We start from the raw sequence: 16821 nt of genomic DNA on the forward strand, positions 1-16821 counted from the left end.
TTTGATCAGATGATTGTCCTGTTCATTTCCCAAGGGATTTTCAATGAGTCATGCAGTCATGGTATCTCTGGCACAGGAAAAAAAGCCTTTCAGTCCATCATGTCTGTGACAGTCTGGAGCATCCATTTTCCATCACTTGGCCCATACCCCTGTATGCCTTGGCACCACAAGTGCACATCTAAATGCTGCTTAAATGTTACCAGGGTTTCTGCTTCTACCACCCCAACAGGCAGAAAGAACAATACAGCACAGGAACAGGCCCTTCGGACATCTGAGCCTGTGCCAACATGTTTTGTCCATCCGTACTGAAGCTGTCTTCACTTACAGGACCCATATCCCTCTATTCCCTTCCTATTCATGCATTCATCCAGGTTTTTTCCTTGAATGCTGCTATTGTCTGTTTCCACCACCACCTCTGGCAGCATGTTCCAGGCACACAACACCTTCTGTGTGGCAAAACTTGCCTTGCACATCTCTCTTAAACTCTACACTTCCCCACTTTCCCCACACCTTGAACCTATCTCCCTTGGTAAATGACCCCTCCACCTGCAATAAAGCTTCAGACTTTCCACTCTACCCATGCAATTCATAATCTTATAAACTTCTAATGGTTGACCCTCCACTTCCTGTTCCAGTGAAAACCTGGTCTCTCCAACCTTTCTTCTCAGGTTAAATCGTCCATATCAGACAACATCCTGGTAAACATTTTCTGTACCCTCCAAAGCACCCACGTCCTCCTGATAATTCTGATCGCCAAACTATGTTCCAAGTGTGGCCTAACTGAAGTAGTGTCATAGAGATGTACAATATGGAAATAGACCCTTTGGTCCAACTCATCTATGCTGACCAGATATCCTAAATAAATCTAGTCCCATTAGCCAGCATTTGGCCCATTTCAGTCTAAACCCTTCCTATTTATATGCCTATCCGGATGCCTTTTGAATGTTTAATTGTACCAGCCTCCATTTTCTCTGGTAGCTTGTTCCATACACACACCATCCTTTACATGAAAAAATTGCCCTTCAGGACCCTTTTTTAAAATCTTTCCATTCCCACCCTAAACCTCTAGTTTTGGACTCTTCTCTCCACTCCCACCTTGCATGTGGAAAAAATAGTCATGAATTTACACTATCCTCGCCTCTTGATTTTATAAACCTCTATAAGGTCACTCCTCAGCCTCTGATGCTCCAGGGAAAACTGCCCCAGCCTATATAGCTCCTATTGCTCAAACCCTCAAAGCCTGGCAACATCCTTGTAAATTTTTTCAGAACCCTTTCAAGTTTCTCAATATCCTTCCTATAGAAGGGAGACGAGAACTGTACACAGTATTCCAAAAGTTGTCTAATCATTGTCCTGTACAGTCGCAACATCACCTTTCAACTCCTGTACCCGATGCATTGATCAGTGAAGGCAAGCATACCAAATGTTGCCTTCACTATCCTATCATCTGTGACTCCACTTTCAAGGAACTATTAAACTGCATTCCAAGGTGTGTCTCTTTTTTTTTCAGCAACACCCTCCAGGACCTTACCATTAAGTGTATAAGTCCTGCCCTGATTTGCCTTTCCAAAATGCAACAACTCACACTTATCTAAATTAAACTCCTATCTGCCACATCTCATCCCATTGGCCCATCTGATCAACATCTCATTGCCCTTTGAGGTAACCTCCTTCACTGTCCACTGCACCTCCAATTTTGGTCACAGGCCTCCAGTCTGAACAGCAATATTCCACCATCACCCTCTGTCTTCTACCTTCGAGCCAGTTCTGCCCGCAAATACTATAAAGCAGCAGTACAACTTGTCTATCCTCATACTGAATGCCTCTTCCAATGAAGGCAAGTATGCCTTCAGCCTTTTTTTACAACTTTATCTTCCTGTGCTGCTACCTTCAGTGATCTGTGGACCTGTACACCCAGATCCCTCTGCATATCAATGTTCCTAAGGGGTTACCATTCACTGTATAATTTCTACCTGTACTTGACTTTCCAAAATGTATCGCCTCACATTTGTCCGGATTAAACTCCATGTGACACTTTCTGCCCATGCCTCCAACTGATCTGTATCCTTTGATAATCCTCTTCACTATCCACAACTCCACCAATCTTTGTATCATCCGTAAACTTGCTCATTAGACTAGCTATGTTTTCCTCTCATCTTTTATGTGGATCATGAACAGCAGAGGTCCCAGCAGTGATCCCTGTGGAACACCACTTGTCTCAGCCCTCCATTCGGAAAAGCACCTTTTCACTGCTACTTTCTGTCTCCTATGACTGTTCTATATCCTTCTTGCCAGCTCATCCCTGATATCAAGAATTTTAACCTTTTGCACCAGTCTGCCATGAGGGACGTTATCAAAGGCTTTACTGAAGTCCATGTTGACACATGCCTGCTTTTTAAAAAAAACTCAATCAAGTTAATGAGACATGACCTCCCACACACAAAACTATGCTGTCTATTGCTAATCAGTCCATTTGCATCTAAATGCATATAGATCTTGTCCCTGGGAATCTTTTCCAATAAATTCCTTACCATGACATGAGGCTCATGGGCCTGTAATTTCCTAGATGCGCCCTGCTGCCCTTTTTAAACAATGTGACAGCGCTCACTATTCTGTAGTCCTCTGGGAGCTCACCTGTGGCCAAAGAGGATAAAAAGATGTCTGTCAGTGCTCCAGCAATTTGTTCTCTTGACTCCCTCAATATATTGGGGCAGGTTCCATCAGGACTCGGGTACTAATCAATCTTTTTAAGACCTGCAACACCTCCTCTTCTTTTTTTAATAGAAGCTTGGCTTAGAAATTTGACATTCCCTTCCCTGAGATGTTCATCCTCCAATGCCTTCTCTTTGGTGAATGTTGACACAAAGTATTTATTTAGGACCTCTTCTGGCTTCACATTGAGATTCCCTCCTTTGTCCTTGAGTGGCACAACCCTTTCCCTGATTCCCCTTTTGCTTTTTATATATGGGTAAAAAGCCTTGAGATTCTCTTTAATCCTGTTTTGCTAACTGCTTTGCAATGACCTTCTATTTCCGTTTTTCAGTTCTTTCCTACTTCCCTTGTGTACTTCAAGGGCTTTGTCAGTTCCCATCCTCCTACGTATGCTGCCTTTATCTTTTTGACCAAGGTCAGAACATCTCTGGTCATCCGAGGTTCATGTGACTTACCATACCTCTCCTTTATTCACACAGGAATGTACCTACTCTGAACTCTTATCAACTCTTTAAATACTCCCACATGTCTGATGTGAATTTGCCCATGAACAGCTGCCTTCAATCAGAATCCTCCAGTTTACTGCCTAATACTGATGTAGTTTGCCTTCCCCAATTTAACACCACCTCATTAGGACTGCTGTTTTCCCTATCCATAAGTACCTTAAAACTTGCTATATTATGCTCACAACTTCCAAAATGCTCCCCCACTGTAACTTCACTCACCTGGCTGGGCTCATTTCCCAAAACCAGGTCCAGTATAACCATTTCCCTGAGTGGACTGTTTGCATACTTTGTCACAAAACCTTCCTGAATGCTCCTTAAAAATTTTGTCCCATCTAAGCCCCTACCATGATGAGTCCCAGTCAATATAGAGGACGTTAAAATCACCCACCACAACAACCCTGCCATTTTTGCATCTTTCTATAAACTATCTGCATGCTCTTTCCTCTATGTCCTACTGGGAGGCCTGTAGTATATACCCAGCATTGTGATTTGACCATTTCCTATTTGAGTTTACCCATACTGCCTTGCTGCACAATTCCTCTGATGTATCCTCCCTCAGTACAGCAGTGAGATACTCCTTTACCATTAATGCAACTCTCTGACCCCTTTTACATGCCCTTCTATCACACCTGAAACATCTGAATCCTGGGACATTCAGCTGCCAGTCCTGTCCCTCTTTCAGCCAATTTCTGTGATTGCAATAATGTAACAGTTCCAAATACTAACCAAAGCTCTACATACATCTTCCTTGCTTACTATACTGCATGCATTAAAACCCATGCATTCCAGACCACCTCCCCGCTCCTTTCAATAGTGTCTCCTTGCCTGTTCTTGTTCTTACCCATGTTTGTCTTGGTTTCTACTTCTCCCTTAATTTCTACATCTACTGCCCTACTCCTCTGGTTCCCATCCTCCTGCCAGACTAGTTTAAACCCTCCCCAAACACACTACCAAGTACTCTCCATCCAAGGATATCCACCTTGGTCCTGCCGAAGTGTAGCCCGTCTAGTTTGTACAGGTCTCGCCTCATGAGCAGCAAGTCTCAGATTTTCACCACTTTCTAGGTGAAGAAGTTCCTCCTCACATCTCCTCTAATAAACCTTTGTAGCCCCCCCCCCCGCCAACTTATGTCTATGATCCTTGGTATATTCCTGTCTACCTATCTATGCCCCTCATAATTTATGCATCCCATTGTTTCCCCTGTCAATCTCCTCTGCTCAAAAGTACACAATCCCAGGCTGTCCAATCTGTCATCTTAAACTCTCCAGTGCAGGCAACATTCTGGTTAATCTACTGTGTACCCTCTTCAGTGTAATAAAATCCCTCCTATAAAGTGGATTTCAGAGCTGCACACAATACTCTAACTGTGGCTTAACCGACACTTTTTTCAGTTCCATCGTAACCTTCCTAGTATTCAAAGTTTGGGAGAAGATTTGTAGCTCGGGTGCTCATTGTTGTAGTTCTGTTCACCAAGCTGGGAGTTTTTGTTGCAAACGTTTCGTCCCCTTTCTAGGTGACATCCTCAGTGCTTGGGAGCCTCCTGAGAAGAGCTTCTGTGCTGATTCCTCCGGCATTTATAGTGGTTTGAATCTGCCGCGTCCGGTTGACAACCAGAAGCGGCAGATTCAAACCACTATAAATGCCAGAGGAATCGGCACAGAAGCGCTTCTCAGGAGGCTCCCAAGCACTGAGGATGTCACCTAGAAAGGGGACGAAACGTTTGCAACAAAAACTCCCAGCTCGGCGAACAGAACCACAACAACTTCCTAGTATTGTACTCTATGCTTCGACTAATAAAGGCAAGAATACCACGTGCCTCCTTAACCACTTTATCCACCCATCCTAGTACCTTAAGGGACTGGTGTTTGTAAAAACCAAAGTCCCTCTGATCAATGCTTCCCAGAGTCCTACTATTCACGATGTATTTCCTTGCCTTGTTTATGCTGACCAAGTACATCACCTCATCTGGATTGAATTCCATTTTTTCCACTGAGCATCCCCAATGTCCTCTTGTGGCTTAAGGCCCTCGTGCTGACTATTTATCACCCTATCAATTTTTGAATAGTCTATAAACTTACTGATCAGCTGTCCTCCATTCAAATCTAAATCATTCGTAAAAAGCTATGAGCAGTAAGAGCCCCCATTCTGACTGCTGTCGGACCCCACTAGTCAGAAAAACACTGTACAACTATCACCTACTGCTTTCTGCCACTCAGCCAATTGTGGATCAGATTTCCTCTGATCTCCTGGGCTGTCAGTCTCTACTGCAGAACCTTACCAAGTGCCTTGCTGAAGCCCAAGTAGACTACATCAAAAGCATTGCCCTCCCATACAGTCCTGGACATCTATTTGAATTTTTCAATCAAGTTGGTCAGATATGACCTCCCTTTTAATAAAACCATGCTGATTGTCCTTGATTAATCCCTGCCTTTCCAAATGAATGTAAGTTGTGTCTCACAAAATTGCTTCCAATAATTTCCCCACCACCAAGGTGGGGACTGACTGGCCTATAGTTTCCTGGTTTATTCCTTGCTTCCTCCACGAATACTGGTGTTATATTGGCCATCCTCCAGCATTTCTCTTGTGGTCAGAGAAGAATTGAGAATTCTTGCAAGCGCCTCTATTTCCTTTCTTGGCATGCTCAACAACATCATGGGATACATTTCATCTGCATCTGCAGATTTGCCTTCATTTAAGCTTGTCAGAGTACTCAGACTTCCTCTCTCTCTGTGCTAGTTTATTTAATTATATCACAGACTTTGTCTGATTTCTATCTATATCCATATCATCTGTTTCACTTGTGAACACTGACCCATTTAGAATCTGTGTTCATTTATAATCCTCCCTGAATCCTCTTGCTCCATACACAGTTACCGCTGTTGTCCTTAATCAGTCCTACTGTTTTGCTTGTTATCCTTTTACCCTTTGATGTATGTGCAATACAACATGAGGGAGAGGAAAGGAGTGATCGGATAAGTGGAGAGATGGAGAGCAACAGGTGGTATGCCAGGGAGAAAGGAAAGCCAATAATGGGGACCATAAGTGATTGGCCAGATGTGGGATTGGATAAAGGACATGGACGAAGGTGCTTAGGCCCTAAAATGATTAAACTTGATATTGAATCCTGAAGTTCGCTGGATTCCCAGGCAGAAAATGAGTTGCTGTTCTTCCAGCTTGCACTGAGCTTTGCTGGAGCACTGCAGCAGGCCCAAGACAGGAATGTTGCTGAGGGAGCATGGTGATGTGTTGAAGTGGCAGGCAACCAGAAACTGAGTCATTCTTGTGGACACATTGCAAGTGTTTCACAAAGCAACCGCTGAGTCTACATTTTGTCTGCTCAGTGTAGAGAGGGCCGCATTGTAGTGAATACAGTAAACTAGATTGAGTAAATCGCTGCTTCACTTGGAAGGTGTGTCTGGGGCCTTGGACAGTGAGGTGTGAGGAAATAAATGGGCAGGAGTTACATCTTCTGTGATTGCATAGGAAGATGCCTTGGGGGTGCGGGGTGGGGCAGGAGTGTACTGGAGGCAACAGTCCATGCAGAAAACTGACCAGGCAGGGAAGGTGAAAATGTGGCATCCTGCTAGAGGTGACAGAAGTGGGGTCTTATGATCTTTTCGTTGTGGATGCTAGTGAGAAGGAAAATAAGGTCTAGGGAGACACTATCAGTGTTGTGGAAGAGAAGAGAGGGCTGAGGGCAGAAGTGTAGGAGATGGGCCAACACGGTGAAGGTACTGTCAACCAGGGTGGTGGAATCCTCTAGACAAAAAAAGTGGACATTTGAGGCCCTCCCTGTGGAGTGTGGAATCAGAACAGATGTGACAGAGAAACTTGGAGAATGAAATGGAGTCTTTACAGGAGTCATTACAAGACCAGTAACGGTCCGCATTAGCAGCTTTTCTTACTACCGTTCATTTGTTTGCCTAACTGCAGTTCTCCCCCTTACTCTTCCTCCAAATTATTGACTGCCTTTCTCCACAGAAGCTGCCAGACTTGCTGAGTTTCTCTGGCATTTTCTGTTTTAATCCAGTCACTGTTTATTTGGAAAATTAATGTAAAGTTGTTCCTTATTCTACAACAATTATCTACAGTATAGAAACAGTTGAGCAGCACCCCTAAGCTTCTGGCTGAAGGCAAGCTTGCCTTGTCAAGAACCCAGTTTGTCCTTGTCACTTGGCTTTGGGTGCCCATGGAGCCTCCAAAGAGTTCATCTTATTAACAGGTCTGGTTGTTTTGTTACAGTAGACTCGGTTTTATTATTTTCTAATCAGAAATACTTTGTGCCCACCACACACTTCTGATTGATCCCCTTCTATGTTGCTTTGCACATTAGAAATGTTAATTTCATATGTTTTCTTCTAACAGATTACATTACCTTCTCACTCAGTGAAATCAACAGTTTTACCAGTCAGAGGCGTTGAGGTTGGTCAGACCACTGTGTACCTTGAAAACAACTGCACCAGCAATGTGACCAGGTGGGTAGATATTTGGTGTCCATCCAGCCTGGGACAGCTTTACAGAAGAGCCATTTAGCTGACCTATTCTATTGCTGCTTTTTTTTTTTTTGGCAGCATTTTCTCATCAGCTTTTGATGTAATTGCCTTTTGAAAGCCATAATTGAGACTGCCTCCACTACACTCTTGACCAGACGTATTCCAGATTCTAACAACTCGCTGCTTCCAGAAAGGATTTTGCTCATGTCAGTGCCCTTTCTCTTGTCGTGCATCTTAAATCTGTGTCCTTTGGATCTTGAGTTTTCAGTATCTCAATCTGTCATGATTCTGTACATCTCTATTAAATCTTGGAACCATTTTTTTCCATATGATGAAAGGCTTCTCTAACCTATCCATGTAACCGGCATCCTTCAAGCTTGAAGCCAATCTGAAATCTCTTTTGCACCCTCTCCAAAGCCTTCATATCCTTGCCAAAGATGAGGACCAACTGTACCAGTTGAAACACAATCAGTGGTTTCTAAAAATTTATCATAACTTTCTAACTTTTGTGTTTTGTTGCTCCTATTTTGTTGCTCCTATTTATATAGCCCAGCATCCCACATGGTTTTCCAAACACTTTGTTGACCAATCCTACATTCAACAATTTGTATATATATGCCCCAGGACACTTGATTTGCAGCATTCCCTTTAATATTGTTCCTATCAAATAATGCATTTCAGATATCTTTGCACGTATCGTACTCCCTTTATTTTCCTGTTTCAGCCCATGCATCTGTCTCCCCATTCAAGGTGCTCTGGTTTTGTAGCCATGCCTTTCTCCTTTGTTTGAGTTGAAATATGTTCCTTTGTGTCCACTTTAAAGACAGCTGGTTGTCTTGTTATCTTTTAATAGACAATCCAAATTCCAATTTAACTGGGACAAATTGCACTGATCGTCCAATTAACTTCTCTCTCTCTTTTTGTTTCACCATAAATTGCTGTTTTTTCTTTTCCATCTCAAAAATACAAAACTATGAATACTGCTCTTGAAAAACTCCAATTCTGGCACTCGATCCACGTGACCCACTTTATTTCCGAAAACTGCATCTGACGATCTTTCCTTGCACTAGAAATATACTGAACAAAAAGAATTATCCTGAAGACACTTTTTGCTGTTTATACTGTTGCTATTCCTGTCAATGTTAGGATGCTTAAAGTCCCCCATTATCACTATGTTGCAGGTTTACTGTAATCTGTAATTGAAGATCTGACAAGGTATTTGTAATTTGTTTAGAGTAACATTTAGTTGAACCATCGGACATTGCCCAGAGCACTAAGCATGTGTGCTAAGTTCACTAACGTATTGCTTGTATTGCATTCATTGGGGGGGGGCAAGACGAAAGGAAGAGGCACAGTGATGAGGTAGTAAAGAATTAGTTAGAACCCATGGACCGATTGTTGAAAGGAGACAAGAGGTTGAAGCTTTTCATCTTGCGTATATCAGGACGAGGCTGCAAGAAACAACCATGGGAAAGGGGCCGGTTGCTCCAGCATGAGAAGCATGGAGCTGTCATTTGTGCAATTAACTGTCACACTTTGGTCTGAGTGGTCAGGGTTTGCCATGGAATGCAGCGAAGATTGCAGTTTCCAGAGTCAGAGATATACAGCACCAAAAAACGAATCCTTTCGTGCAATTAGTCCGTGCCGACCAGATATCCTAAGTAAGTCTCGTCCCATTTGCCAGCATTTGGCCCATATCCCTCTAAACCCTTTCTATTCATACACTGATCCATATGCCTCTTAAATGTTGTAATTGTACCAGCCTCCACCATTTCCTCTGCCAGCTCATTCCATATGCACCACCACCCTCTGTGAAAAGATTGCCACTGAGATAGAGTCATAGAGATGTACATGGAAACAGACCCTTCGGTCCAACCCGTCCATGCCGACCAGATATCCCAACCCAATCTAGTCCCATCTGTCAGCACTCGGCCTATATCCCTCCAAACCCTTCCTATTCATATACCCATCCAAATGCCTCTTAAATGTTGCAATTGTACCAGCATCCACCACATCCTCTGGCAGCTCATTCCATACACGTACTACCCTCTGCATGAAAAAGTTGCCCGTTAGGTCTCTTTTATATCTTTCCCCTCTCACCCTAAACCTATGGCCTCTAGTTCTGGACTCCCTGACCCCAGGAAAAAGACTTTGCCTATTTATTCTATCCTATCCATGCCCCTCATAATTTTGTAAACATCTATCAGGTCACCCCTCGGCCTCCTATGCTCCAGGGAAAACAGCCCCAGCCTGTTCAGCCTCTCCCTGTAGCTCAGATCCTCCAATCCTGGCAACATCCTTGTAAATCTCTTCTGAACCCTTTCAAGTTTCACAACATCTTTCCGATAGGAAGGAGACCAGAATTGCACGCAATATTCCAACAGTGGCCTAACCAATGTCCTGTACAGCCGTAACATGACCTCCCAACCCCTGTACTCAATACTCTGACCAATAAAGGAAAGCATACCAAATGTCGCCTTCACTATCCTATCTACCTGCGACTCCACTTTCAAGGAACTATGAACCTGCACTCCAAGTCTCTTTGTTCAGCAACACTTCCTAGGGCTTTACCATTAAGTGTATTGGTCCTGCTAAGATTTGCTTTCCCAAAATGCAGCATCTCATATTTATCTGAATTAAACTCCATCTGCCACTTCTCAGCCCATTGGCCCATCTGGTCCAGATCCTGTTGTAATCTGAGGTAACCCTTTTCGCTGTCCACTACACCTCCAATTTTGGTGTCATCTGCAAACTTACTAACTGTACCTCTTATGCTCACATCCAAAATGACAAAAAGTAGAGGGCCCAGCACAGATCCTTGCGGCACTCCACAGGTCACAGGCCTCCAGTCTGAAAAACAACCCTCCACCACCACCCTCTGTCTTCTATCTTTGAGCCAGCTCTGTATCCAAATGGCTAGTTCTCCCTGTATTCCATGAGATCTAACCTTGCTAATCAGTCTCCCATGGGGAACCTTGTCGAACGCCTTACTGAAGTCCATATAGATCACATCTACTGCTCTGTCCTCATCAATCTTCTTTGTTACTACTTCAAAAAAACTCAATCAAGTTTGTGGGACATGATTTCCCACGCACAAAGCCATGTTGACCATCCCTAATCAGTCCTTACCTTTGCAAATACGTGTACATCCTGTCCCTCCGGATTCCCTCCAGCATCTTGCCCACCACAATCTCTTAAATTTTTCCCTCTTACCAAACCTTTGACCTCTAGTTTTGGACTCCCCTACCCTGGGGAAAGGACCTTGTCTATTTACCCTATCCATGCCCCTCATGATTTTATAAACCTCTATAAGGTCACTCCTCAAACCCCAACCCTCCAGGGAAAATAACCCCGGTATATTCAGCCTTTCCCTATGGCTCAAACCCTCTAGCCCTGGCAAGATCCTTGTAAATCGTTTCTGAACTCTGTTTGAAGTCTAACAATATCTATAGCAACACGAATTGAATGCAGTATTCTAGAAGTTATGAGGAGGTGCTGGTTGGACTGGGGTGGACAAAGTCAAAAATCACATGACACTGGATTATAGTCTGGATTAGTGGTGCTGGAAGAGCACAGCAGTTCAGGCAGCATCCAAAGTGCAGCAAAATCGATGTTTCGGGCAAAAGCCCTTCATCAGGAATAAAGGCAGTGAGCCTGAAGTGTGGAGAGATAAGCTAGAGGAGGGTGGGGGTGGGGAGAAAGTAGCATAGAGTACAATGGGTGAGTGGGGGAGGGGATGAAGGTGATAGGTCAGGAAGGAGAGGGTGGAGTGGATAGGTGGAAAAGGAGATAGGCAGGTAGAACAAGTCTGGACAAGTCATGCGGACAGTGCCAACAGGTTTGTGAAGCTGCAAGCGGTTTCAAATAAACCTGTTTAAGTATAACCCAGTGTCGTGTGATTTTTGACTTATTCTAAAAGTGGCCTAACCAATGTCCTGTACAGCCACATGACCTCCCAACTCCTATACTTAATGCACTGACCAATAAAGGAATGTGTACCAGATGCCACTTCCACTACCCTGTCTACCTGTGGCTCCACTTCCAAGAAACAATGAACCTGCACTCAAAGGTCTCCTTGTTCAGCAGTACTGCCCAGGACCTTACCATTAAGTGTATAAGTCCTGCCCTGATTTGCTCTACCAAAATGTTCAGGAGGATTTTCTCAATGTTTGACACTTAACAATAGGAGATACTGAGGCAGGATAAAAGTAAAGTTTGATCAGAGGGTAGTTTTCGGCACACCTTTTAAATAGAGGCAGAGATGTTTAAGAAAGGAGTTAGAGTTTAGGGCTGAGGCACCTGAAGTCATGACACTATTTGTGGGGCATAAGAAGTCAGGATATGGACAACTGGGAGTTGTTGGGCTGAAGCAAGTTATGAAAATGAGTAAGGCTCTGGAGAAATTTTACCAAAGGGAAAATTATGTTTGAAATGCTGACAGACCAGGAGCTAATATGCCCATTGTGCACAAATGTGAATTTGAAAGGTGGAATAATTCAAGTCAAAACGGTAATAGGCTATGACTTGGGTTTTAACTGTCAACACCATGATGTGAATTTGTCATGAGGAAGACTTGCATTATTGTTGACATCAGGTTGACTCTATAGTGAACACTCAAACATTTGCCATTGGGATCCAGGAAGCCAAACGCAATGTTAGCATTCATTTCAAGCAGCCTAGAATGTATGGATATTACGTTGGCTAAGTGGTTAGCTCTGCTGCCTCATAGCACCAGGAACCTGGGTTCGATTTTAGCCTCTGGCGACTATCTGTATGGAGTTGGCACATTTGACCTGTTTCTGGATTAGTGGTGCTGGAAGGGCACAGCAGTTCAGGCAGCATTCAAGGAGCAGTGAAATCGACGTTTCGGGCAAAAGCCCTTCATCAGGAATAAAGGCAGTGATCCTGAAGCGTGGAGAGAGAAGCTGGTGGGGGGTGGGGAGAAAGTAGCACAGAGTACAATGGGTGAGTGGGGGGAGGGGATGAAGGTGATAGGTCAGGGAGGAGAGGGTGGAGTGGATAGGTGGAAAAGGAGATAGGCAGGTAGGACAAGTCCAGACAAGTCATGGGGAGAGTGCTGAGCTGGAAATTTGGAACTAGGGTGAGGTGGGGGAAGGGGAAATGAGGAAACTGTTGGAAGTCCACATTGATGCCCTGGGATTGAAGTGTTCCGAGGCAGAAGATGAGGCGTTCTTCCTCCAGGCATCTGGTGGTGAGGGAGCGGCAGTGAAGGAGGCCCAGGACCTCCATGTCCTCGGCAGAGTGGGAGGGGGGAGTTGAAATATTGGGCCACGGGGCGGTGTGGTTGATTGGTGCGGGTGTCCCGGAGATGTTCCCGAAAGCGCTCTGCTAGAAGGCGCCCAGTCTCCCCAATGTAGAGGAGACCGCATTGGGAGCAACGGATACAATAATTGATATTAGTGTATGTGCAGGTAAAACTTTGATGGATGTGGAAGGCTCCTTTTGGGCCTTGGATAGAGGTGAGGGAGGAGGTGTGGGCACAGGTTTTACAGTTCCTGCTGTAGCAGGGGAAAGTGCCAGGATGGGAGGATGGGTTGTAGGAGGGGGCGTGGACCTGGCCAGGTAATCATGAAGGGAACGGTCTTTGCGGAAGGCGGAAAGGGGTGGGGAGGGAAATATATCCCTGGTGGTGGGATCTTTTTGGAGGTGGCGGAAATGTCGGTGGATGATTTGGTTTATGCGAAGGTTGGTAGGGTGGAAGGTGAGCAGCAGGGGCGTTCTGTCCTTTTTACGGTTGGAGGAGTGGGGTCTGAGGGCGAAAGTGCGGGATGTGGACGAGATGTGTTGGAGGATATCTTTAACCACGTGGGAAGGGAAATTGCGTCTCTAAAGAAGGAGGCCATCTGGTGTGTTCTGTGGTGGAACTGGTCCTCCTGGGAGCAGATACGACGGAGGCGGAGGAATTGGGAATACGGGATGGCATTTTTGCAAGAGGTAGGGTGGGAAGAGGTGTGATCCAGGTAGCTGTGAGAGTTAGTGGGTTTGTAAAAAATGTCAGTGTCAAGTCAGTCATCATTAATGGAGATGGAGAGGTCCAGGAAGGGGAGGGAGGTGTCAGAGATGGTCCAGGTAAATTTAAGGTCAGGGTGGAATGTGTTGAAGTTGATGAATTGCTCAACCTCCTCGTGGGAGCACGAGGTGGCGCCAATGCAGTCATCAGTGTAGCGGAGGAAGAGGTGTTGAGTGGTGCCGGTGTAATTACGGAAGATCAACTGTTCTACGTAGCCAACAAAGAGACAGGCATAGCTGGGGCCCATACGTGTGCCCATGGCTACCCCTTTGGTCTGGAGGAAGTGGGAGGATTCAAAGGAGAAATTGTTAAGGGTGAGGACCAGTTCGGCCAAACGAATGAGAGTGTCGGTGGAAGGGTACTGTTGGGGACATCTGGAAAGGAAAAAACGGAGGGCTTGGAGGCCCTGGTCATGGCGGATGGAGGTGTAGAGGGATTGGATATCCATGGTGAAGATGAGGCGTTCGGGGCCGGGGAAACGGAAGTCTTGGAGGAGGTGGAGGGCGCGGGTGGTGTCTCGAACTTGTGTGGGGAGTTCCTGGACTGGGGGGATAGGACAGTGTTGAGGTAGGTCGAGATGAGTTCAGTGGGGCAGGAGCATGCTGAGACAATGGGTCGGCCAGGGTGGTCAGGCTTGTGGATCTTGGGAAGGAGGTAGAACCGGGCAGTATGGGGTTCCCAGACCGTGAGATTGGAAGCTGTGGGTGGGAGATCTCCTGAGGTGATGAGGTTCTGTATAGTCTGGGAGATGATGGTTTGGTGATGGGGTGTGGGGTCATGGTCAAGGGGGCAGTAGGAAGAGGTGTCCCCGAGTTGGTATTTGGCTTCAGCGGTGTAGAGATCAATGCGCCAGACTACCGCTGCATCCCCTTTATCCGCTGGCTTGATGGTGAGGTTGGGATTGGAGCAGAGGGATTGGAGGGCTGCCGTTGTGAGGGTGAGAGGTTGGAGTGGGGGAGGGGGTAGACAGATTGAGGTGGTTCATGTCCCAGCGGCAGTTAGAAATGAAGAGGTCGAGGGCAGGTAATAGGCCAGCGCAGGGTGTCCAGGTGGATGCAGTGTGTTGGAGGTGGGCGAAGGCGAAGGGACCTGTGTCTGCCTGGGTTTTCTCCCACAATCCAAAGATGTGCAGTTTCGGTGAACTGGCCATGCTAAATTGCCCATAGTGTTCAGGGATGTGTAGATTAGGTGCATTAGTCAAGGGCAAATGTAGAGAAATCGGGTCTGGGTGGGTTACTCTTGGAAGGGTGGGTATGGACTTGTGCCAAATGGCCTGTTTCCACACTATCGGGACTCTGTACTGCTGAAGCTAAATGAGACTGATCAGACTACATTTAGAATACTGAGCTGTTTTGGGCCCTTTATCTAAATAGGAGTGTGCTGGTGTTGGAGAGGGCCCAGAGGAGATTTACAAGAATGATCTTGAGCCTTGTCATGTGAGAAGTAGTAAAAACTATGGGTCTATATTCGATGGAGTTTAGAAAGATGGCGGGTGCTATCATTGAAATTTGCAAAATTCCGAGGCCGGATCCAGCAGATATGGAGAAGTGTTTCCCATTAGTAGGACCCAAAGGTGCACCCTCTGAGTGAAAGGATGACTCTTCAGTACTGAGATGAGGAATTTCTTCAGCCAGATAGTAAATCTGTGAAACTCAATGCCACAGAAGGCTGTGGAAGCCCAAGTCATTGAGTGTATTTAAGACAGAGATTCTTGATTAGTTAGAGGATTAAGGGTTATGGGAAATGGTAGAGAATGGATTGAGAAACATCAGCCAACATTGGATGGTGGATAAGACTTGGTGAGCTGAATGTCCTAAATCTGACCATTTTATGGTCTTTTGGTAATGTTTTAGTTTGGGTTCTTCTGTTCTTATAAGTTCAGGCTTAACTTCTAGGCTTTCTATTAAACCACATTAATTAACAAAGGTGTGCATGATGGTAAGGCTGCAGTACTCCATGCTCTGAGCAATGTAGGCTCCAATCTTCCACCAAGTCCTATCACATGACTACTAAGGTTACAGGTATTCACAGCTTACCCCGCAGGCTAATTTGCATAATCATTTAACTGTCTCCCTCCAAGTACTTCTTTAATTTCCAAAGTTGTTAACTGGAGTTTTTTAACATTCATAGTCTGAAACATTTAACTAAAAGCATTCCTGTTTAACAGAATGTATTTCCAACCCGATTACCACTTTTCTCTTTCCACTATCCTAAAAAAGCAAGTTTGTAATGCACAGGGGATCTCAAAAGTTCATCCTAATCTGGTTATTTGAAATGTAGAGTGGAGTGGGGACTGTGCTGTTTAGTAGCTGAAATGGAAATGTGGAAATGTCCCAGATATTGTTGCACTGAAAGAACATCCCCCACACCCAACATGACTGGCAGACTCATGTAAAGCTGATCACATACGTGGAAAAGCTAGGCTCCTTAAAATCTTTCAAAACTCAAAGGTTGTGGCCTCCTAGACTCTGACTACTTTTTTAAAAAAATCAAGATACAAAGCTAAACAGTTTGCGGCCAGTCTAAGTTGATGGGCAGCATAGTAATTATTCCTGAATCATGGGGGGAGAAAAAATCAAAATTCTTGAATTTTAAGGTTACAGACCAATAATCTTGGTCCAAATCATCATCTGTAGGGTTAACCATATCTATTTAGACAATTTCCATGTCATCTTCCTCTTGTCCAGTTATTGGATTCATCTTTGTTCTGGAAGTGATCTTTCTTTTACTTGGCTTACTTCTTAAAAAGTGATCTTACTTTTCAAAGTTCAGAAAGTGACAAATCTGTCACTGTTAAAGTATTGGCAGTCTTCTGTTGTACAATCCTATTGCCCTGCATTATGAATGCAGCACTTCAAAATGACAATACTTACCTTTTCTCTGACTTTGCAGGTGTTCAGCACAGACCTCTTTGGACAAGACAATTGATAGACTTAGATCAAGCCTGAGAGTTATATCAAATAACATCTCAATTTCACGATCTTCTCTCAGCCTGTTGCGCTATCCCTTTCTGACTCTTAACTTGCACAACCAATGAGAGATGGGCCAGTTGTCCAAGAATTAAATGTATTTTCCTGTC

At 44.8% G+C, this 16821-nt stretch overlaps 1 protein-coding gene across 6 annotated transcripts in view; it reads left to right on the forward strand.

The window, feature by feature from the left end:
• LOC132829077 (cystinosin-like) overlaps positions 1 to 16821 on the forward strand; it is a 72558-nt gene that overhangs the window by 21605 nt on the left and 34132 nt on the right. For all 6 annotated transcript variants that reach the window (XR_009646199.1, XM_060846378.1, XM_060846377.1 and 3 more), the window contains one exon: positions 7584 to 7693. Coding sequence is in view for 5 of the 6 variants with exons in the window: in XM_060846378.1 (XP_060702361.1) it covers positions 7584 to 7693 (110 nt within the window). In the remaining variant the exon portion in view is untranslated. The remainder of the gene's footprint in view (positions 1 to 7583; positions 7694 to 16821) is intronic.

The sequence above is a fragment of the Hemiscyllium ocellatum genome, chromosome 28 (genome assembly GCF_020745735.1).
Source record: "Hemiscyllium ocellatum isolate sHemOce1 chromosome 28, sHemOce1.pat.X.cur, whole genome shotgun sequence".
NCBI classification, from domain to species: domain Eukaryota; kingdom Metazoa; phylum Chordata; class Chondrichthyes; order Orectolobiformes; family Hemiscylliidae; genus Hemiscyllium; species Hemiscyllium ocellatum.